Here is a 22,648-nt window from a genome sequence, read left to right as displayed (position 1 = left end):
GTAGCATTGAAGAATTAGGAACTCTACAATTCCTTTTGAAATGGAGAGGATCCTAAACATGAAGAATTAACCAATAATTAAGGGGAAAAATAGAATTTTAGATGAAGAAATAAAATGAAATTTAGGAAGAAAAATGGGTTTGTTTCACTCTCTGTTCCAAGGAAAGGCATCCAATGAGATCAAGGCTCAAAATGTGGACCTTGTGTCTGTGGAAAGCTCCTCATAGGAAGAACATGGGAGGGGAGGGAGTCAAAGAGATCTCACAAATGTCTCAATTTCTTCTCTCTCTTCTTCCCAACCACTCTAAATGGTCCACACCGCGGCTTGGTCCAATCTCCCCCCAAACCTTCCTCCCCTCTTCTCGGTCCCTCCTCGCTCTCTCTCCCCCTCACCTGTTCCTCTATTGTTGCCAGGTACCTTCGCCGTTGCCAAGACTCGATTTTGATCGCGCGTTAATTCTCTCCGGTGGATTTCCCTGCGAGGATCTTGATGTGTTTCGGTTACTCTTTTGCGGGTTTCTTTCCGTGCGGGGTGTGGCAACCCCGTTTAGGTTTTTTACCGTGTGCCGCTCGTTCCTTCCGGGAATGGGGTCTTGTTGCTCGGATCCTATGTAGAGATCTTAAAGGTGGCCTTTTGGTTTGGTTGGTGCCTTTCGGGCGGTGGGGTTCCTTTGGCGTTGTGGGTTCGTGTTCTCTTGATATGTCCGCCTCTTTCTATTGGCTTTCTTTATCTTTATGAGATCGTCTCTACTTTTCGGAATTGAAGCAACCTCTTCTGGTTTCTTCGAGTGTAAGTTGAATCTTTCTTTCTTCTTTCAGTTTACTTGTCGTCGTTGTACTTGTTCTTTCATACTATACGGAGATTAAGCTTTCCTCGTCGTAGGCGGAAGTATGAATTCGCATTCTTCAGTCCTTGAATTCGTAAGGTGCTTTTCTCCTGAATCTTGGTGTTTTCTGCGGTCTTCCTCTTTCAATTTTTGGTAGATTGAGATGGCTGAGACTTTAATGCTGTCTATGTTAAGGTGCATCCCAAGCCTCCAAAGGGGTCTGATTGATTGTCATGGTTGGATGACCTCCTTGTTGTTTTACTCAATATTTGGATCCCTTACAATTAAGAAAAGTTCGTTTTTGAAGTGACTTTTATTTCCACCTCAATTGCAGTGTGGAAACAACTGGTTTTTTCTTCTAAAATTTTACAACTCTTTGTTCCACAGCTGTGTGGAATTGGTGGGCAACTTCATGTTAGTTCAAGGAAAAGAGCAATCTGTTTTACCCCCAGTTTCTCTGAGGGTACCGCATGTTTGATCCTTGTGGTTTGACTTGAAGGGTCTTCCTCACATGCTACCCATCAATAGGAGCAGAAGTCAGTCCAGGGCTGGTAGTCCTTGGTCTTTTCCAGGTTTCAGCTATATCTTAGTATACTTTCTATGTTCTCTTCTGTTGATGATTGAAGTACATCCTTCTTGATTAATAAGAATCCATAAAATTGGTTTGAAGTCAGTAAAGTTTGATTCCATATGATCACCGGTTTGATCTCATGATCATGGTAGTCATTCTTATCCTTTGAATTATATGCATTTTAGCAGTATATTCTTGGAAACTATCAACATGGTAGGGATTCACATCAAGATATAGTTTCTACCATTGTTTTGAGATAGACAATAAATTCTTCTTTGATCTAAATGTACTGAGATTACAGGAATGGACTACTCAGATTCAAGGCGCAAACCACAGGTTGTTGCAAAACTTGTTATGGTGGCTATTCTTACTGCCTTTTGCATATTCATTTTGAAGCAATCCCCTGCTTTCAGTGGACCTAGCCTGGTACTCTCTTGACTCCTTTTCTGCGCAAGTCTTTACTTTTTTTACAGTGTTTGCTGAAAGTATATTGGACGATGCATGAAATTTCTCTTTCGGGTCATGTTTGATTAGCATCTTTCACAGTTTGACTTTTGAAACTGATACTGCAAATTTGCAATTTGATTCCTTGATTTGATATATGGAGGAAGTTAGATGAGTTGATGACACGACTATGTACATCCAGATTGAGTTTTGGCTATTAAAGTTTGATTTATTTATTAAGCCAATATAGTTCTTTCATTATTAATAAAATGCAGTAAACTGTTCATCCTAAAAATGACAATACTTTTTGTCTCACTAGACTTGTTAATTTTTGAAGCCCCGAGGTTATCTTAGAGAACTCGATAACATGACCGTTTACGTTTATAGATATTGATAAATTGAGAAAAAATGAATTGATTAACAGGTAAATTATGAAGGTATTGAGATAAATATCTGGTCTAGGCATATGGAGATCTCAACTACTACATTTGCTCATGATGTCAATTCACTTAGATATGATCCGTAACAAGTGAACACTTGAGATGAGAGATGTGCCCTAATGTTTTATATATTTAGCGACTTTCTGTCTGAGATATCTTTTAATATTACATGCCGTTGTTGGTCTTAATTTCTATAAAAGCTAAAGAACTTAAATTCTGCTGAGTAACTTCTTTCATATAGATCTTCAGCACTGATGTGCTCTTCTTGAAAAGATTCAATTATATTAGCAGGCTTACTTTACGTTGCAAATTAGTTGCAAATGCTGACAAAAATTTTATAATTCATGGCTAACGTATGAATGGTAAATCTAAATCCATGTGCCTCCTTGTTTCTTTTTTTGGTTTCCCTGGTGTTGTTGACATCAGTGTATCTTTAATTTTGCAGTTTTTACGTCGTGAAGTCGGAGCAACCCATGTTTTAGTAACAGGAGGTGCTGGGTATATTGGTTCACATGCTGCTCTTCGCCTATTGAAGGACTCATACAGAGTAACCATAGTGGTAATAATATTTATGCTACACTTTCGGGAAAAAATCATTGTGATCTCTGTACCCTCATAAGAGTTTATGTAAAAGGATTCAAGACTTCTACAGCAATAATTAATTTTCAGCCATGATTTGACAGGACAACCTTTCTAGAGGAAATATCGGAGCCATCAAAGTTCTGGAGGGGCTGTTTCCAGAACCTGGGAGACTTCAATTTATTTATGCTGATTTAGGCGATGCAAGAGCTGTATCCTGATAATGCAGATTTTTAACAAACTAGTGATGTTGTTTTCTATATTATTGACTGCAAAAGGGCCTACAGTTCATTCTCTTAACCAACATTTAGGTTAACAGGATTTTTGCAGAAAACGCGTTTGATGCGGTTATGCATTTTGCAGCTGTTGCTTATGTGGGTGAAAGTACACTTGATCCTCTTAGGTACCTTGTGCATCTTCTCCACCGCATTCAAAATATTCTGATCATATTTTTCTTCGTTCAACAGTGACCATATATCTACTAGGAGCATCAGACAATTGGATTTGCATCTGTTTGGATATCTGAATTACACACACAGACTAGTTTTCAATGTCATAGTTGATGTACACTTCCTGTAACATGATGTTAGAAATTACAAATATGATAATTTTTACCTATGCTTTAAAACCTTCTTGCTGAATACTAGTCATCAATGCAAATATACAGATAAAATCTTCCCATCATATCAGCACTCACTTAGCAAACGAACAGGTTTGGTCAAATTTTGGGATTGGCATCGCATGGTACTTTCGATTGCAGATGTCTCATGTCCTTAGCATTATGTCGTTGATTCTTTATATATTTCGAGTTTTGAGTTAAAATTATCTCAGTTGTGATCTTTAAAGCAGAATATGACACTATCTACTACTTTTATTAAATAGAATATTAATCTACTTGTATTTTTTTGTACTTTAAATTTATTAAATATTCATCATAAGTACTTATCTCACATTTATGATTTAACTGCAATGAATCATTATACCAACCTGATACGTAATCTACTTTGTTTATTTGTGAATAATAGAGTGTCTTAGTCAGCTCATTATTTATTACATGCTTATAGTTGCTAAAACAGTATCAAAGTCTGCAACAGGTACTATCATAATATCACAGCAAATACTTTGACACTTCTTGAGGCTATGTCAGCACATGGCGTTAAAACTCTTATTTACTCGAGTACTTGTGCTACTTATGGAGAGCCAGAAAAAATGCCCATTACAGAAGGAACACCTCAGGTTGGTGAAACATAACATTTTATTGCTTTGATCGATTGCATTTAGTTCTAATAGGATAAGCAATTTGGCTTAGCCTTCAATAAACTTCCATGATTACCTACCTTCAAAATGTGTTACCTCAATAACGTCAACCTTTAATATATTTAAAGTAGCAGCTTCAGATATTCCACTGAATAAGGTTTTGTTCAAATGCAGCTTCCTATCAACCCATATGGGAAGGCTAAGAAAATGGCAGAAGATATAATTTTGGATTTCTCAAAGAAATCAGACATGGCTGTCATGATCTTAAGGTATGTTGCTACTAATAACAGCTCAAAACACGAGCTGTTGAGTTTTTAGATTAATTTAGTTGTCTTCATGTGCAGATATTTTAATGTCATCGGATCAGATCCAGAAGGAAGATTAGGTGAAGCCCCCAGACCTGAGCTAAGGGAGCATGGACGAATTTCTGGTGCATGTTTTGATGCAGCACTCGGGATAATACCAGGGTTGAAGGTATCTTTAGTTTCTTTTCCTTATAGCATGTATGTATACATTTAAAATTCCATTTACTCTGTTGTACAAATTGATGTCATGTAATGCTTCAGGAAGCTGAACAATGACTTTTCTGAGATACTGATTTTGTTTTCGTCCATTAGGTTAGAGGAACAGACTACCCGACGAATGACGGAACTTGTATAAGAGACTATATCGATGTCACTGATCTTGTCGATGCACATGTGAAAGCCCTTGACAAAGCAAGGCCTAGCAAAGTTGGCATATACAATGTCGGCACTGGAAAAGGTCACTTTGCCTGATTCTGCTTATCATTCTCCTCTTATCCATTACGTGGAGAAACTTAATTTTTTTATACATGTTAGCAACAGAAATATATTATATTAGCAAACCTACAATGAAATAAATGCTCTTAGAGTAGACTTAATGAACTGTGAATACTGTTGTTTCTCATGTTACTGTTGCTACTAGAGAAGCTAATTACAATACAAGATAGTAATAAAATTACCTAACCTATCAGTAATGGAGAAATAATGTACTCTGATATTTATATCCGAGAGGGTTCAAGAATTATTTCCATCCTTTTTTCAGGCAGATCCGTCAAAGAGTTTGTCAAAGCCTGCAAGAAAGCAACTGGGGTGGAGGTTAAAGTTGAGTATCTCAGCCGGAGGCCTGGGGACTATGCTGAGGTTTACAGTGATCCATCGAAGATAAATCAGGAGCTCAACTGGACAGCGCAGTATATAAATCTTCAGGAAAGCCTTTCAGTTGCATGGAGATGGCAGAAAGCACATCCTAATGGTTATGGCTCACAATCAGTCATCACACTTTGACTTGATCCTTGCAACAATATAATTGCGTATAATTAGATTTGCATGGAGTTGCAGACTTCGAATAGGAAGTCGATAACTGCCATCTATTGCTTAGCTTGATAGAAGTAGCAAATATGGTTATATTTGGAAAAACGAAGATTTGGATACAGAATAAGAAGTCTCATCATACAGGTGTGGAGGGAGCTGTGCTAATTGCCTATCTTTTTTATACAGGGATAGACGAGAAACAATTAATTGTTAGTGATGAATGCTACACTTTCTTGATTCATTTCTGTTGTATCATTTATATTTATGGTAAATAGGAAAGCCATTCTCTCTTTTTTTTTTTTTTCATAATGATCATAAGTCTTTCTTTTTTACTCTTTCCCGATGTTCTAGCTCTATACAGTAGCTGTTAGCATTTTCCCTACATTCTTTAAGGTGCTTTTCTGTTTTAGGATTCTTGATCATTGTGGAATAGACCAAGAAAAGAATTGCTAAATTCTTGATCAAAAATCATGATTTGGAAGGGAGAAGATGTGTGCATAGAACAGAGCATTCAGTACATAGAACATGAAGAGAATGCACTGCAGAAGTAGGTTATAGAAAGACATGCATATAAACATTAGGAAAACATTCTAGCAAAAGAAAATAGTAAATTTCACAGATATTTTAGGAAAAATGAAGACAGCTAAGCTCAATTAGATAATAACAATAAAGTAGCACAACTGTGACATGATTAAATTTCAAGGTCAACACCTTTGACATGTGAAACTTGAATGGCAATTGGAGCCAAAAAGATATTAGCATCTATCAATAAAAAAGCATTGTGCTGAATGCATTGAGATAACAGGAAAAACTCCTCAGAGAATGCAGAAACCAATGCACAATTTGCACGTATCAATAGATACATCTACATCTTTTCATTCTAACACAAGAATTTGCCTGGATAGAACAAGCATAGTTTTTTGTTTTCTTTTGCTCATGTAAAAGAATATTGTAGCCAACTGCAAGAGTGAGTCTGTTTCAGAGTTGACATAGATTTTGCTCTGCCTATGACTTAGTCTTCCAGTTTGTCATGGATCTCAGCCAATATAGATTTTGCTCTGCCTATGACTTAGTCTTCCAGTATATCATGGATCTCAGCCAATAGTTTTCCTCATCTCAGGGAATTTTTACTTTGCTGTTTGTTACACATCAAGATAATAATGATCAGTGGAATAATTTGTTTCCAGAGAAAAAAAATATCATGATGATCCAACTTTTTGACTGGTTGTGATGTATTGTTCTGTCTTAAAGCTTATCCTTAATTCTGGTTGACTAGTCTCCTCTATCTTCACATTACACAAAGCAGAATTCTCTAAATGGACTGAAGGATATATCATCAAACTGATCCATTGCATCCACCTAATAATGCTGTGTCTTAAGTGTTTCCTCAACTGCTTCCTATGATGGATTGTTTTATGAACTAATTCACTGCTTGCTAAAACTGACTTGAAAACATGTTACCTTCTTTGTTTTATGGTGAAGGAATAAAATGAAGCCTTATTGTATTCTAAGGTGTTTGGGTTTTGCATATGAGGAAGTTAATTGTCTTCAAACTTCATATGTATCTCATGTATTGTGCTTGATTTCTATGAGCTGTATTGCTGAACTGTGATTAGAATATTGAGATCAGAGAAGCCCAGACTATGTACCTAATGAGCAACTTGATGTAGAACATTGTATACATGGAATCCCATGCATCTTATAATTGATGACCTACCAATTCAGAAAGTAGTATTCTAACTTGACTTGGCATTAATACCAAGTCCTCCATGTGTTGCTTCACCTATCCCATGTTTGCCAGCATTAATTATCATCAGACCAACTACATCTCTCTTAAACTGTTTGATCATTCTTCATGCTCACTGAAAAAGATGCTTGTGGAACACACACAATATGTTGGCAATTTGAATTTTATTATGAGCTTTTGGATGGGATCATCTTTTTCTTGTTTGAACTTTGAATTTGCTTTCCCTAAACAAGAAAATTGTGTTGGAAATGAGAAAGAGAATTGTTGGTTCTCTTTGTTGGTGTTTGGATTGAGGTAACCTCATTTTTCTTCCAATTATGGAGCTGAATTGGAGTATCCTTAGGAATTGGAATTCATTCCTGGCTCCACCTAGTATAAATATTAATCATGAAATTAAACTTACATATTATAGGAATATAAAATATAGTACAATTTTTTTAACAATAAGATAATATAAAATTAAATAACATGAAACTCTAAAAAATAAGTAAAAGGTAATAAACAGTAAATATATAAAATATCACAAACTTTTAAGAGTGAATTAATCACATAAACATTAAATAACAAATTCCAATTTCGCTTCGAACAATGAACTAATTTCTATTTTGGTCCATGTTTTATTTTTCCTTTTCATGTTTTGTGAATATAAACATGCTGATATCTCCATCCTTTCCTTAAAAAAAAAAAAAAAAAAGAAGATATATTTGGATTAACATTGTTATTCTCTTATTCTGATTCCAGGATTTTAAGAGTGTCATATTGCATGTTCTTTAACATAACCTGACATTGTGATAGATATGCTCAGTGAAGTAAAATGATGATCTTTCATTCCAAGCGAAAACATGTCATCTGTGGAGATATTCAAATCATTGTTCTATTACAAATAAAAAGAAGAAGTTGATATCCCAATTTATCAGAGCCACAATAGATAAGACCAAGCCTTGTGAAAATATCCTGAAAAGGATTGCTACAGTGATCATGAAAGCAGAAGAGACCAAATTCTATATGCATCACTGTGACCAAGTAATAACATCTGACTTCAACATGATTGTGCTGACCTCATGATTTCCAGACTGTAGAACCTGAAGTTTCTCGTACTCTCTCTCAGAGTTCACTGTAGGAGGAAGAAGAAGGAGCAGTGTCCAATCTCGCTTTGACTTTCCATGTGTTTTTCTTGTGCTTATTTGAACCATTGACAATGATTTCTATTTCCTAATAATATCTGACTGGGCAAAGTATGCATTGCTTTGGGGACTCAAACACAGCCATAGCTTGCTTTGATCTCTTTACTTGTTGTGATGCAGGCTTTTTGGCTCAAACCATGTGGTCAATCTCCTGCAGCCATTCCTTGATGCAGTCAAAACAAACAGATTTGATCATTGACTTGCTGCTTGGATCCACCACATCTTTGAGATCCTCATTACATGGAAAGCACTAGTCTCTTCATTTTCCTTGCTCTTCACCATGACCAGGTTCATCTCCTTGGTGATGTCTATCCAACCAAGGCACACTAGAGGTCTCAGTCTCAGCAGAGGTCGAAATGAGAGAGACAGTTTGGCAGCATACATTTCTTGCCATATTATTCTGACTTTTTCTCCTCAGTTTTCTACATTGCAATGGTGGCAGCAACCACTCCAAGAGCCACCCTCAGCAGCATGTGTGCAGGACTCTGTCATTGGTGGATGGAGAATGTGACAAGCCATTTGCTCATATCATGGAATGGAATTCCTCACTGCTCCTTGAGTTGGTTCATGTGCAATCATTCATGGCCTAAAGCTACATCAACTGTGGCATTCAGGTTTTTTTTTTGAGCAACTTGTTCTCCCATGGAATTGGTGATAAGTCTCCATTTGGCACCCAATAGAGTAGTTAATATGATTCAATACATATGATATTTATCGGTTCAATAATTTATTTTTAAATGAATCAAGATAAATCAAATGATGTGTTTGATATAGATGAGGGTTGTACTTGTTCCAACTAGTATTAGAATTGTTTTTTTAGAATTTTTAAAAATTTGATAGGTATCGATCGATACTTGGTCCGATGAGGATCGATAATCGATATGGACCATCAAATGATAATTGATATCTTATCGAAGCATAATCCATGTATTTATCAGTAAATGAAAGCCGAATTGACAAGATGATTCATCCATCCATTTGAGTTCTTTAATCGCTTGACGATAAGAAGGTAGCTATCGGTAGAAAGACAAAATGGCAATAGAAAGATAGATAAGAAATTATTAGGAGACATCCTTTGGGCATCAGAAGACAATTCCAAATCATAGATGGTGACATTTATTAGTTGTGTGTGCCATAAAGATGTATGGGCGAAGATGGCTCTTGGCATGATGGGGTCCATTCATCGATGATTTATGGACGTTCGATCGTGATCGGAGGACGACGAGCGACAAGACAAGTGACCGACAACACATGAAATCCATGTGGGAAGCACGAGATAAAAGGTGTTGGTGTTGGGTGTGCCCCCAATCTATCTCAACATCTTCGAGGATAGCGAGTCTAACTAAATCAAGTTGGGAGGATTCCTCGATGCAAATTTGTTGCCTCCCCCCCTCCCAAGATGAATCAATCTTTCTAGCTCGAGATTGGCAATTCGATTGCTGAATTGGTGAAGAGTCGGATTTATAACATCCATATCAATGGATTTAAGAGAGTAAAGTGACACACGTAGCTTTCCTAGCTTTAGGGTTTACTAAAAGAAGACTACGAATTTAACTCGGAAAAGGAAAAGAAGAAGAAGAAGAAGAAGAAGAAGAAGAAGAAGAAGAAGAAGAAGAAGAAGATGGAGTATGTCGTGTATATCTACTGTTGAGAGTTTACCACGGCACGTCAAAATCTAACATAACAATCATTGTTCTGATATCATATTGATCTATCGATTTTATCATCATAAAAGAATCATAATTATCATTTGCAAGACGGATTATTTAATGATTCGATACATGCGTGGGAATAAAAATCAATGATGCAATTTGTAGCATCCACTTCTCATGGCCGTGTGTGAACTGCTTCCTTCTCCATGTCAAGCTCTCTCTCCTCTCTCTCTCTCTCTCTCTCGAGCAGTTGACTTTTGCATCTTATTAATACGCCATGTAGGTGGCCAACGGAGGCTTACACCTCCATCTCTTCGTCCTCAACCCTCATCACCATCGTCTCTCTCTCTCTCTCTCTATATATATATGTATAGATACATACTATAGAGATCAAGATGAGCTTCTTGAGCATGACGGAGGCGAGGCTGCCGCCGGGGTTCCGATTCCACCCGCGGGACGAAGAGCTTGTGTGTGACTACCTGGAGAAGAAGGTGAGAGGCGGCAGTGATGGCGCCGGCAGCTCCCACGGCGGCTACCCCGTCATCGTCGACGTCGACCTCAACAAGTGCGAGCCATGGGACCTTCCCGGTGAGATGATCACGCTCTCGCTGCATCACACACACACACACAGTTGACTGTGTTGCCATAAGCTCAACGAAGAGCGAAGCCGAATCTGTTCATGCCAAAGTTCTGTTTTTTGTTCTTTTTCTGAGGATTAAAAGACACTTGTTCGTTCATCACCACAAATTATTGGTTTTCGCTGGATGGAAATCCTGTGTCTTGATTCAAAAAAAGATCCCAATTTACTATATTCTATGGCAACAAAAGTACCCAACAATTCGATGATTTCCAAGATATTTTGAGAATAGATTTTGGTTGCTTTTATGCTACGCTTGAGAGTATAATCTCCACATTTTAGACTTAATTGGCTGTTTCTATTTTCTTCTTAGGATTTATCGTTTGTAGACTGCTGAGAATCAATTAATAGATTTTATGTCGGAATCTTATTGATCTTCTCAGATAAAAATGAATAGTAGATAGCATATGATCTACGCCATCACCAGTTTTGTCAGCCTGATGCAGACACCACATCCTCCCAAGGTGGAATTATTGGCCATGGGTGGCGGCGGTGGATGTGCCAATTACATCATTGCATCCACACCACCACAATAATCCATGCTGTGAATGCATCGGAGATGAATCTTTCATGTCAATTGTGACATCCCATCCCCCCAATAACAAAATCTTCTTCTTCTTCTTGAAAGAGTTGCATGGATTTTTGCCGTTGTTGCAGAGATGGCATGTGTGGGCGGCAAGGTGTGGTACTTCTACAGCCTGCGGGATCGCAAGTACGCGACGGGGCAGCGGACCAACCGCGCCACCATGACCGGATACTGGAAGGCCACCGGGAAGGACCGGCAGGTGAAGCGGCGGGGGGCGATGGTGGGCATGAGGAAGACGCTCGTGTTCTACCATGGACGAGCTCCCAAGGGGAAGAAGACCGACTGGGTCATGCATGAGTTCCGAATGGAATCCAGTGATCCACCAAGCTTCCCTCCTCTCCGTGTACGCTGCTCTCTTCTCTCCTACAGCTTCTCACGGTAAATGATCGGTGCCTCACCAATCTTTATCTCTGTCCTTCTCCATCGGAGCAGGAAGATTGGGTCTTGTGCAGGGTGCTCCACAAGAGCAGATATGGTGCCACCACCTCCATGACGACTTCCTGCCATGACCACGCAAACGCTTCCTCCCTTCCTCCCCTCATGGAGCCTTTCATCAGCTTCGACCCTGCGAGGCTGGAGAGCAACGCGCAGGCGCCCTGCTTCTCCGACCTCCCGCCGAGCTCGGTGCCCCTGCAAGATGCTGCAGCTCCTCCGACCTCCTCCATAGGTGGCTTCCCAGACTCGGGTGCCTGTGACCGTGATGACAAGGTCATCAAGACTCTGTTGAACCACTTCCTCCCTCCATCTCTGCCTCAGGGAAGCTCGGAGGGCTTCTTCTTCGCTGACAATGGCTTGTCCCACATGTGGAACACTTTTTAGCTGCAACCACAAGCCCTCTCATGACACACAAACATGCACATACTTCACCTATAGTTAACTACAGTAAATTGGATTGTTAGGAACGTGTGATGTTTAGGTTGATGTGTTCAGCAGTAGAATACCTAAATCATGTAGCAGAAACTGAGATCCTTGACAGCAATGCTGCCAACACCCACCAGGTTTCAGATCTACACATTTATGGTAAGCAAATACAGCTAATTCTTGGTCACCAACCGTGTGTTCTCATCAGGAGAACAAAATCTATGTAACTTGTTTTCGAATGACTGCAGTGCTGCTTCTCTGGCACACAAACAACTGTATGGTATTTGTTTGGGGTGAGATCCTTCACAGTGTGTGCCTCATGTGAATGATAACAATGAATCAGGTGGGGAATGAAAGTGCAAAGGGATGTCAGGTCTTTGTTGGAGCCAAATCAATTTGCCTTGACTTGACTTTGATGTAAAACATAAAAATATTTATGTGCAAGGCAATTTGATGATCCAAGAAATGAGAAATCCACAAGAGTATCAGTATTCAAGAGAAAAAGAAAGGAACCATAGCAGTTCTAGTGCTAGTCATACTTGTCATGCCATCATCAGTGACAGAAATTTAACCTCAGTGAAATAAATACTCATCAGCTCTGACAAGAAACAATAAAATCCAGCAGAGGTCAGAGACCAATATGTATTCATGAAACCAGGAAAAGGAGGGTGTTAGCAGTTTTATTGTGCCATATATATTTGATGTCAATAACAACTCCAAGAATATTCTCTTATGCTTGCATCAAGGATGAATACACCCACTTTAGTTTACCATAAGATCATGCTGCAAGAATAAGACTTGGAAGACCCAGACCAGTCTATAAATATAACTAAATAGATTCAAAAGGGAAAGAGAAATAATATTTACATGAGAAACATGAAATATTTTTAGCTTGCATGCTTGAAATATAAAGCATCAAAGTTAAGATCATGAATCAGAGGGTAGCATGCTTAGAGGATAGCACCAATTTCCAAGTTTTATAGCATCTATAATACATCCTATGGAAAGTTAGTAGAACAGAGTGGCTCTCAAGCTAAGTGAAACCTCAAAGCTTTTGTATACCAATTTCAATGTGAATGTTAAGAATCATATATTCTGCAACATCACAATGCAATAAGCTAACATCTGGGAAAAGAAAGGAACATTGTGCCCTCTGAAGAAACCAAGTTATAAGCAAGCTGGGCATTCACCACAGCTAGATTTCTTATTCTACTCTGATTCTGGCTCTAATAATCCAATTATAAGGAGGTTTGCCCACATTTTCTCTGCAACTCCATTTGTTTTTCTGTTTCTTCCTTTCACTTTACTTACCCATCATAGATGCCTCTCATTAGTAGTAATAAGCATGCTTTTGTTCCCAAAGATTGTGGCATCGCTGCATATTGCAATGTTGTGACATAATAAACCTTGATCTGATGATAGGATGGCAGAGCTCCATAACTTCCATCATCAATAAAAGGTTTCTCCAAAAAGACTGCAATTAATGAAACAACTTAACAAATGTGCTCACCCATTAACTCTTTCAGTTATCTTCATAGGTCATATCCATCTTAGAATAAAGAACCAATGCATTCACAAGCTTGTCAAAGAAAGAATCTTAAGCACAACAAAGCCAGATGACTTTCTTCAGAATATTCAGGGTTTTTTTACTGAGAGGAAGGAATGACTTCTTTTTTTTTCCCTTTTTTTGCTAATCTCTGGACAAGAATCAATAGAAGCCCCAATCAAACAGTGGAATTTCAAGTCTAGAAAAATTTCCATGAATACTAGTCCAAGCCCATAGCTTAAACAAAAGAAAGTTTCTTCTCCCAAATCTTGAATCTGCAACATCAGACATATGCTTATTTTGTTCAATCTTCACCCTAGTTGAACATAGAATTCATAAGCCATTTATTTGATGGAAATGTTGTAGTATGGTCTCCTTAATATTACTATCATTCATTCTTTATTCTGAGCTTTATATTTTTCAGTGTTTCTTGCAAATTTTAATATTCTATAAGTGTCATCAAATCTGAAGGTAAGAAGATTGCTTGCTTCCAACATACTTCAGATACATTGAAGCCTGAAAACTCCAGTTTGGGGTCACTGATTAACAGTTTGCAGCGATGGCTGTCAAAACCCAAAAAATTCCTTGTCAACATTAACAATTCCTATTAGCTTACAGTATATCAATCTATGAGAAGTCAACTACATCCTGCCATTCCAGCAAGACAGAAGAAGAAGAACAAGAACAATATGTTCTTTCCTGAACTGTTAGTTCTGTCAAGTAAAAAGGTTTCTGTAGTTTCAACCCTAGAAACAAAATCCTGACATGATTTAGCAAAATGATTCTGTTCTCTATGTTGCAAAATAGGCATTCTCATCGAAACCTAAAGCATTCCCAAAGCTACTGACTAAACAACAGTGAAAATTTTGAAGAATTTGCATGTTCATAGTAAAAACTACATGCAATTTACTTCTCCAAAATGACTCTGTGAAGAACACTATCTTATTCTATTAACCTTCTCAATGACCAAAAAGAAAAACTCGAGAAGAACATAGAGCCATGTTTGCTGCCTGGATTCGAAAGTTAGGTGGTCCAATTGGGTCAAACAGTGCGAGCAATACGTCAATGGCTGCTTCAGGTCACATAGACCTTTGTCCATTGGGTGCCAACCTTGTCAAATATTGACATCTTGTTTGTCAAGTTGTCTGAGAGAATCACAGTTAATCCAAGCGCTCAAGACAAAACTCAGTCCATATGCAGACGGGGAAAAGAGATACATCCCTACCCCCCCCGGGAGCAAGCGAGGAAAGCCAGCAGCCATTTGCTTTCTCCCACTCTTCCTCTTCTCCTTCCCTACCCACACCTACTCCCGCAGCTGGGTTCAGAGAACAGCAACTGAGCTCTTGCCTGTGGGTGATATATATAAGTGCTCCTTTAATCTGGAATCATCCTGTGTCACCTCTTCCATGGCTGCCCATTCATGATCATCTCTCTTTCAGGAGATCCGTAGGGTGGAAGAGTTATATGGGCTTTCGATGATTGTGAGAGAACGGCAAGAGAAGGAACGATGTTGTCGATTCTTTTCCTGTATGAGATCGGGTTGTCCCCTCAAAGGAAGAAGAGCTGATCATGGTGCAAGCACGAAGGTGACAAATGGTTGTGCCTGGCTCCTTGTATGCCACACATGGACACCAATCTTTGGGTGATTGGTGACTGTGGGTGGTGTGCAAGGAGCCAAGCATGCCTCTTCTCTCTCTCTCTCTCTCTCCCTCTCTCTGTATATAATATATGTCTATCTCTTTATTTTTCTCTCTAAAACACACGAATCATTTCATTCATTTCACTCCGCAGAGGTTCTCTCTGAGAGCACTATAATGTTCTCTCTGGTGTATGCTTATTTTATTTGTCGAGATGGTTCAGAAGAAGTGGATGAAATCTGTCTTTGCATCATAACTTTCTGTTGTAATGAAGCATTCTCTCTCTCTCTCTCTCTCTCGTGATAAAGTGCAAGAGGAGTGAGGCTGGAGATAAAATTTGTGAGCATATAGAATCTAAGATCGAAATCTAGCCATGTCATGATCAGCTTTCCATCCTTCCTAGGATTCAGAAAATTTGAATATCCAAAAAGAAGCTTTGTAAAGGAAGACCTCTAGAAAACAGTTGGGAAATCTAAATTCCAAGTCTCAATGGCGCATATACCTCTGAACCATTAAACATGAAAGTTTAAGATATAAAAAAACTTTAATATTTTCTCAAATGACCGATAAAAATAACAATGATGAAATAGAGAGAAAAAATGAACAAAATCGAAAATGGAAAGAACCGTAGCGCGGATCGGTTGAACAGACCATATGGGTAATATAAGATTTTGGGTTCAAATCTTAAATTACTTTGGAGGGGAAAAGGAAACAATGAAGGAATAAAGAATCCACTCAGTTTTGACAGAAGATGTTGAACAAACTAAATTAAAGAAGTTGGTCTGATGTCCCTCTCCAGCAATTATTGAAGGTAATTAGTCTAACAATAAGTCTAATATGGAGGCTATTCCAAGTGACAAGAACATGGTAGCATGTTGTAGAAAAATCATCACCAATCCCAACTTTTAACAGAACATTAAAAGAATTATGGTAAATAAGGTGTCCAACTCATGCAAACAACACACTGGGCAAGACATGGACACATGATGGCTTCATTGATTCACTCAACAAAGAGTTTTCCAATTTGATAGTTTCATACCTGCAATATATATAAAGTACAAATTGGGCCATGCAATGCACATTAAAATCACAAAACTTCGCGTGCGGCAAAAATATTCTCATAAATTGAGAAAGTAATCGAGCATTAACTTCCAACTTGCCGCTCAAACTAATCAAGATTGGATTCAAGTCTTTTTTTTAGCTCCAGCAAATACCCAGATCAATATTTATTAGGCTCCAACTGAATGTTCACAGAAAAAACAAAAAAAAAATTTGTATACGAGGATGCAAACAAACAGACAAAATTTCTCACAAAAAAAAAATGAAAAAATGTTTCACGGAATATACATGAAGTTATGTACCTTGCAATTAATTCTGCATACTGATATTTGAGCCTAAATCCGATCTTCATGTAGAGGTCATGGATGCAAGTGTAGTATTTTCTGATAACAATGGTGAACTATCATGACCGGAGGATATGAGGGAGGGAACATGGATGTCATCAGTTCTCTTCTGGCTTCTAAGGTCCAAGAAATCACCAAGTAGACCAGGCTTCGTGATTTCCTCTAAGTCAACATCCTTTTCACCGGTCAGCATCCTGACAACATCGGACATTGAAGGGCGCAGCTTTGCAGCGTCCTGTGTGCATAAAAGCCCGACCTTCAAGAACTTGCATGCTTCATCAACATCTAAATCATCAGCCAAATCAGTGTCTATAATGTACGTCATCTCACCACGTTCATATAGCGACCATATCTGCAATATGAGAAGTCTAAGCATGACGTCTGGGGATTATGGATTAAACCATGAGTTTCGATTCATTATTGATTAATCATTAATGTATGAATTTCATCATTATAAATGCACATGAAAGCTCAATCATAAGAACTGGGACATTTTTAAGTAAGAAGTGAGACTTAATCATGAGAGCAGTTTCTACCTTCTGACAGAATGCAGTCAATACATATTCAGAAATACTTCCGCAAAGGCAGTTTGGTATAGAAATTGCTTCGGTGGCTAAACACATTTGAATTAGCAGTCGAATTTGATGCATTCAAACATTGTAAAGTTTAAGCTGTTGAGTGTGTATGTTCTCTTTTTTTGGTGAAATCTGGGAGCAAGCGTATGTATAGAATGTGCATATCAGTGACCTTTGACTACAATGTCATGGAACCAAATGACTTTGATTCAAATATAAAAGAAGATGAATGACAATATAATACAGTTCTAACTGGCTGAAAACAGTAATCATGGTCAAGCATGAAAAAGAGAGGACAAGAAAATTTACATCAATATATTTGAGGATGAGAGAAAAGCATATAAAAAAGAATAACTGGGACACAATTAACAAGTTACCAAATGATTGACAAAAAATTAACAGGATGAAAGCATTGATGTAATGTAACCAAGCTGTCATGGCATGCTGTTTATAAAACTAAAATTAGACAGGCAATAGTTGCAGTTGGGGTCTCTTAGCATCCATGCCAAATTAAGATGAGCATATGATCATGGAAATCATGAAGTATAGTCAAATTCTATAATCTTGCTAGATCATATATTTGTCATTTGTTCATATGAACAGGAATCAGATTACGTTGCTCGGGAGATTTGGGATGAAAAAGCATAGGCAACTTAATTAACAGCATAGATTCATGCAAAAGAATAAATGGTGACTTACACCGATTGAATTTAAATACCTAGTGTTAAAAAAATAAAATTTCTGTAATTTTGTAATTCTATATCCAATAATTAAAATAGAAGACATTGATTTAAGGCAAGTAACAACTAGCAAATTTCCTCTTCTTTTCTTCTATATCTATATCGTTGATCTTTTTTCATAAAAGAAATATATGTCTGTCAAAACTTTTGTTTAGACGTCAATTCGTGATCATCCTTACTTCTTATCATAAAATTTCCATACATCTTAATGCATCTACTAGAATTTTAGGATGGTCCTTACTATTGGTAACAGTACAAATTTTGAAATTTCTTGCTTCTTTTTGTAAGAGACATCTTCAATATGTTTCTGATCTCAAATCTATTATTAATCACGACCTGAAATTGTTCATAACAGAAAGATTGTGGCAACCGGCATAACATCTGACACAATTTTTCTCGTATCAACGCAATATGCAGAATACATATGTCATGAACATGTCAAGTTGTGCATTGAAATTCCGATAAGTAAGCACCTCTTATTTAAAGGTGTTAAAAGAAACATTAAAATTTAGATACTTTGAAGTGCCTGCTGCCTAATTTTAATTTGATTGAGCTTGTTGGAGAGGTAAAGCAATGACACGATATAAGCACAATAATGAGTTAAGACATAAATGTGTTTCTTAGGATTTAATTTTAAGAACCTGGCAAAAGTAGTAACTCTTCTCAGGATTATAGAGCATATGAAACATAAGTTGCATGTCACCATCAACAACAATGACCATACGCAACATTTTGGTTATATACTAGACCAATGGACACAAGTAAAAAAGCATTCCAGCAAAAATGTCGACTGACATGAACAAAATAAATCTTGCTTATAACCAAATATTTCAGATTCAAATGGAAAGATAGAAAACTACATCCATGTCTAATTATATTTTCTTACCCTCTCAAGTAGAAATTGATCCTCATATGGTAATCTTGTGTTTGTGTTACACCGGCCAGTGACTATTTCTAGTAGAAGCACGCCAAAGCTGTACACATCAGACTTCCGTGTAACTTGCCCTCTAATTGCATATTCAGGAGCCAAGTAACCGCTGCATAAAATATAAAGCGAACAATTTAAAAGGAATTAGATAACCAATTTGGCCTGAGGTGTAACTGGATTCTATATTTTTTTGCATCAAACTGCAATTCCATGTTCCAGAGTGAACAAGTCAAGGCCACGGAGCACAAAAAGCAGTATCAAGTCAAATGCAAAGTTGTTACTGTGTAACTGAGAGAATAATATCGATTAGAAGCTAGAAAATTAAACAGTGGAATTACATTGTTCCAGCTACTCGAGTGCTGACATGGGTAGTATTTGGTGGCAGAAACCTTGCTAAACCAAAATCAGAAATCTTGGGTGTAAGATCCTTATCAAGAAGAATATTGCTGGCCTTAATGTCCCTGTGAACTATACGAGGCTGGACTTCCTCGTGTAGGAAGGCAAGCCCACGAGCAACGCCAATGCAGATTCTTACCCGTGTTCTCCAGTTGAATTTGATAGTACTGTGGCCAGAACCTGCAAGTAAGCAAGAACTTTAAGATATAATCTGACAGCATCAACAGTACTTATAAATAATGAATCAGGCATCGAAGCACTAGAAAGAAATTAGAATACCAAGAAGGGTTTGAGCAAGGCTATTATTCTCGAGATAATTGTAAACGAGTATCCTGTGAGTTCCTTCAACACAGCAACCATACAGACTAACAAGATTCTCATGCACAACATCAGAGATCACAGTCATTTCAGTCAAAAACTCTCGTGCTCCTTGTCTTGACTCAGAGGATAGCACCTTCACAGCAACAATTTTCCCATCTTTAAGCCTTCCCTAAACCAATTAATTCAAAAATAGCTAATCATTAGGAAAACTTCCAAAATTAAATAGCATTGGTTAATTAAAAGTCTGCAGAATTTACCTTGTAGACAGAACCAAAACCTCCCTCACCAACCTTATTGGCAAGGCTGAAATCACCAGTTGCATTTTTCAATTCCTTATATGTGTAGATTTTAATGTTTCTGATTCCCGGAATATCTGGAAAAGATTAACATAATCAGCACCCATTGAGGGTGGAAAGAACTTACTGGATGCAACCTATGACATGCGCTCGAAACAAGTGAATCCTAATTTACCTCAAACACTGAAAACAAAATTAACTTTATTTAGACCTCGGTGTGACATGTCTAACCTTCATAAAGTTGATTCCTTTGTTCCCCTGAACAACTTGTCCTTTGAAATACGAAAGAGAAACAACTCATAGTGTATTCCTAAACCACCAATTTCTCTCTTTGCTGATCTTGTCTTTTGTCAAACAAAAAATTCCCTGCAAAAATAAACACATGATTGAGAATAGATATTATATCAAACCTAACACAAGCAGAAATCAAAATTAGGAATATATCGAAGGAGACGAATAATGATTTGTTAGTTTGATCGGTCACGTAATATGAAAAGGAACCATATTCCTACTATGGATATAGGATTTTGGCCCAAAAAACTACCATTTTGGCTGATATTTCTTGTTTTGTCAGAATATTAAGTTGTGTAACAAGTTAGTCTTGTGGACCAGTTAAAAAAGTCTGAACCAGCTTTTAATTGGACTGAATCAGCTTTTGTTGGACTGAATTGGTGGATTGTTTTATCCATCACACTTAAAACTTGATTTAGGTTCTATAGAATTTTGTCTGACATAATTTGCGAGTTAAAACAGCCGTTGCTCTTTGTCCAGCACATCTTTCCTTGACTTGGGTCCAAATGCTCACCATCTCAATTGACAATCCATTACTGAAGCATCAAATAATACCACTACAATAACAGGCTTCCTTTGTGTTAAATAAAGAGATAAAACTTACTATGCACCAACAAGTCAAGTGTCCTTATTTCAGTTACAGCTTGTGATGGGATCAACAGAAAAATAAAAGCCTGCAGTGGGGAATGACCTAAGAGATCAGATGACTGACATGAAGATAAAACTCTAAAAGGTATAACAATAAAATGGAAAGGCAAACATGGTTGTAAAAAAACTGAATATTCTTTGGAAGGACAAGGTAGTCATTGTGAGATCCTCAGGAATTCTCTCACATCTTCAACTTTGTGCTATTTTTCGTACAATTGCCTCAGGAAAACTCTTCGACCAAATGAATTGTGCTATGACACCCGACACTGCTCCCACAGGACGACACTACTCATCGACCATATAAATTCCATTCTCATACACAACTTTACTTCCAACAAGAAATAAATACCACTAACTTCCATCGAAAAGGTGTTGTGCGGCCTTAAAATTCTGCTTATCCAAGAAGGCACTACTCGGTCCAATCAACCAATTTCAAAATGACTACAAACTATGCTCATCCAAGAAGAAGATCAGACATCTTGGGTTAATCTACAGGCAAGCACAGAGAGTGGGAATGTTTATGCGGAAAACTTAAAAGAAAAGAAAAAAAAAAAAGGATCCGATCTTGATGACCGAACAAAAAACCGGGGAATGGAACACACCTCGAAATTCGACCAGAGAGCCAAAGAAACGCAAGAGGGACCTCCAAGGACCCACGGCGCAGGTTAGCACACTCAACCAGGCCACCAGCCGACACCACTTCACCTTCGACCGCCGACGTCGTCTCCGGAACGATCGGAAGGAGAAATTAAATCGACTATCGCAAATCGATCGGGGCGAGACAGAAACCCGAGAAGAAAGCTACCAGATCGGGCCGGGAGAGAGAGAGAGAGAGAGAGAGAGAGAGAGAGGAGCTCCGAAGGCACGTGGAGAGACGGAATGCGGGGAAGGCGATGGGATGGGGAAATATATAGTCGACTTCGCGATCGCCAAGAAACGCGGAACCCGGTCGAGCTAAGCCGAACAATTGACCGGGACGGTTCGATGAGTCCACGAAAGCGTACCACGGCATACGTTCGTCCCACGCGCTACCTGTGTGGAACCCACCCAATCTTGCCATCTCCCACGGAATTGCCAACCTGACGCGGGGTCCACGTTAGTCGCGTAAGAATTGCCCTTTCGTCGGTCAACAATCGCACGCTGCATTCTTTGAACCGGGCGGTTCGATGAACCGAAAAAATCGAACCGGTTTGTGTCCCACACGCTGCCCCGTCGGAACCCACATCCTACCTTGTACACGATTACATATGAGAGCACTCCTCGTCAAGTGGGACCCCTATATTTGGACCAGTCACATGCTCGTCTTCGACTGACTAACTTATACTTGGAATTTATGACGAATTTTATACTGCAAAAAATGACACCAATATTACGTAATGATCCATGTCAATTTCTAATTTCTTTGAAAGATGCACATGAATGAGTTAATTTGTTATTAAACTATGAATATAAATTTTAATTTGAAGGCCTCAAAATGCTCATCTATTTTACTATTATTAGAGATATATGTCATGATAACAAGTGTCACTGTGGATGAATCTCCCATTAGTTTTATATTGGGCATTTATTATGCAAGTGGTATTAAATGAAGAGAAATAAATGTCAAGTTGGGGGAAGGAAGCTTGTCGACTCCACCATCAATGTTATATATATAAATAAATAAATATATATATATATATATATATATATATATATATATATATATATTATGCCGCCGTACCTCTCGGCGTTGTTTGACTTCAATCACCT

General features: G+C 38.1%; 3 protein-coding genes and 1 long non-coding RNA gene across 10 annotated transcripts; 3 read left to right on the top strand and 1 right to left on the bottom strand.

Moving 5' to 3' along the window:
• The first annotated feature begins 241 nt into the window (after nt 1–241).
• On the top strand, nt 242–5,692 carry LOC135581499 (probable UDP-arabinose 4-epimerase 2). Of its 6 annotated transcripts, none has more exons than XM_065162088.1 (11): nt 242–413; nt 1,214–1,398; nt 1,699–1,823; nt 2,727–2,840; nt 2,965–3,072; nt 3,172–3,263; nt 3,955–4,096; nt 4,292–4,386; nt 4,462–4,591; nt 4,735–4,879; nt 5,183–5,692. In XM_065162088.1, exons 2-11 carry the CDS (start codon nt 1,338–1,340, stop codon nt 5,422–5,424), a joined length of 1,254 nt encoding a protein of 417 aa, XP_065018160.1. In that variant the 5' UTR covers nt 242–413; nt 1,214–1,337; the 3' UTR covers nt 5,425–5,692. The 6 variants fall into 6 exon arrangements, with proteins under 6 accessions (XP_065018160.1, XP_065018158.1, XP_065018162.1 ...); XM_065162086.1 differs by having other exon boundaries at nt 255–413; nt 3,172–3,267; nt 3,959–4,096; XM_065162090.1 differs by lacking the exon at nt 242–413 and adding an exon at nt 477–789.
• Nucleotides 5,693–10,318: 4,626 nt separating this feature from the next.
• LOC135644659 (NAC domain-containing protein 21/22-like) lies at nt 10,319–12,305 on the top strand. The gene is made up of 3 exons (XM_065162439.1): nt 10,319–10,622; nt 11,329–11,600; nt 11,690–12,305. Exons 1-3 carry the CDS (start codon nt 10,430–10,432, stop codon nt 12,074–12,076), a joined length of 852 nt encoding a protein of 283 aa, XP_065018511.1. The 5' UTR covers nt 10,319–10,429; the 3' UTR covers nt 12,077–12,305.
• Nucleotides 12,306–14,430: 2,125 nt separating this feature from the next.
• On the top strand, nt 14,431–15,587 carry LOC135644915 (uncharacterized). Its single transcript, XR_010498626.1, has 2 exons — nt 14,431–15,013; nt 15,104–15,587. It is a non-coding gene; the product is annotated as an uncharacterized LOC135644915 (long non-coding RNA).
• Nucleotides 15,588–16,588: 1,001 nt separating this feature from the next.
• Nucleotides 16,589–21,725, bottom strand: LOC135644872 (cold-responsive protein kinase 1-like). 2 transcript variants are annotated; one of them, XM_065162813.1, is made up of 7 exons: nt 21,502–21,725; nt 20,192–20,326; nt 19,922–20,037; nt 19,623–19,833; nt 19,286–19,523; nt 18,906–19,056; nt 16,589–17,056 (listed from the first exon to the last, which is right to left on the bottom strand). In XM_065162813.1, exons 2-7 carry the CDS (start codon nt 20,259–20,261, stop codon nt 16,709–16,711), a joined length of 1,134 nt encoding a protein of 377 aa, XP_065018885.1. In that variant the 5' UTR covers nt 20,262–20,326; nt 21,502–21,725; the 3' UTR covers nt 16,589–16,708. The 2 variants fall into 2 exon arrangements, with proteins under 2 accessions (XP_065018885.1, XP_065018886.1); XM_065162814.1 differs by lacking the exon at nt 21,502–21,725 and having other exon boundaries at nt 19,623–19,828.
• Between the last annotated feature and the right edge of the window lie 923 nt (nt 21,726–22,648).

The sequence above is a fragment of the Musa acuminata genome, chromosome BXJ3-8 (assembly GCF_036884655.1).
Source record: "Musa acuminata AAA Group cultivar baxijiao chromosome BXJ3-8, Cavendish_Baxijiao_AAA, whole genome shotgun sequence".
NCBI classification, from domain to species: domain Eukaryota; kingdom Viridiplantae; phylum Streptophyta; class Magnoliopsida; order Zingiberales; family Musaceae; genus Musa; species Musa acuminata.
Note: the sequence above shows the minus strand (reverse complement) of the source record. Positions and strands in the feature narration are given on the sequence as shown.

What these genes read in the sequence shown, in the direction of transcription:
- LOC135581499 (XM_065162088.1), top strand. Translation starts at nt 1,338, where the DNA reads ATGCTACCCATCAATAGGAGCAGAAGTCAGTCCAGGGCTGGTAGTCCT. An exon ending in TAGTCCTTGGTCTTTTCCAG is followed by an intron (nt 1,399 to 1,698) that starts GTTTCAGCTATA and finishes CTGAGATTACAG; the next exon opens with GAATGGACTACTCAGATTCA. An exon ending in CTTTCAGTGGACCTAGCCTG is followed by an intron (nt 1,824 to 2,726) that starts GTACTCTCTTGA and finishes TTAATTTTGCAG; the next exon opens with TTTTTACGTCGTGAAGTCGG.
- LOC135644659 (XM_065162439.1), top strand. Translation starts at nt 10,430, where the DNA reads ATGAGCTTCTTGAGCATGACGGAGGCGAGGCTGCCGCCGGGGTTCCGA. An exon ending in CGAGCCATGGGACCTTCCCG is followed by an intron (nt 10,623 to 11,328) that starts GTGAGATGATCA and finishes CCGTTGTTGCAG; the next exon opens with AGATGGCATGTGTGGGCGGC. An exon ending in CAAGCTTCCCTCCTCTCCGT is followed by an intron (nt 11,601 to 11,689) that starts GTACGCTGCTCT and finishes CCATCGGAGCAG; the next exon opens with GAAGATTGGGTCTTGTGCAG.
- LOC135644872 (XM_065162813.1), bottom strand. Translation starts at nt 20,261, where the DNA reads ATGAGTTGTTTCTCTTTCGTATTTCAAAGGACAAGTTGTTCAGGGGAA. An exon ending in CCTTGCTCAAACCCTTCTTG is followed by an intron (nt 19,524 to 19,622) that starts GTATTCTAATTT and finishes GCTTACTTGCAG; the next exon opens with GTTCTGGCCACAGTACTATC. An exon ending in ACTCGAGTAGCTGGAACAAT is followed by an intron (nt 19,057 to 19,285) that starts GTAATTCCACTG and finishes TATTTTATGCAG; the next exon opens with CGGTTACTTGGCTCCTGAAT.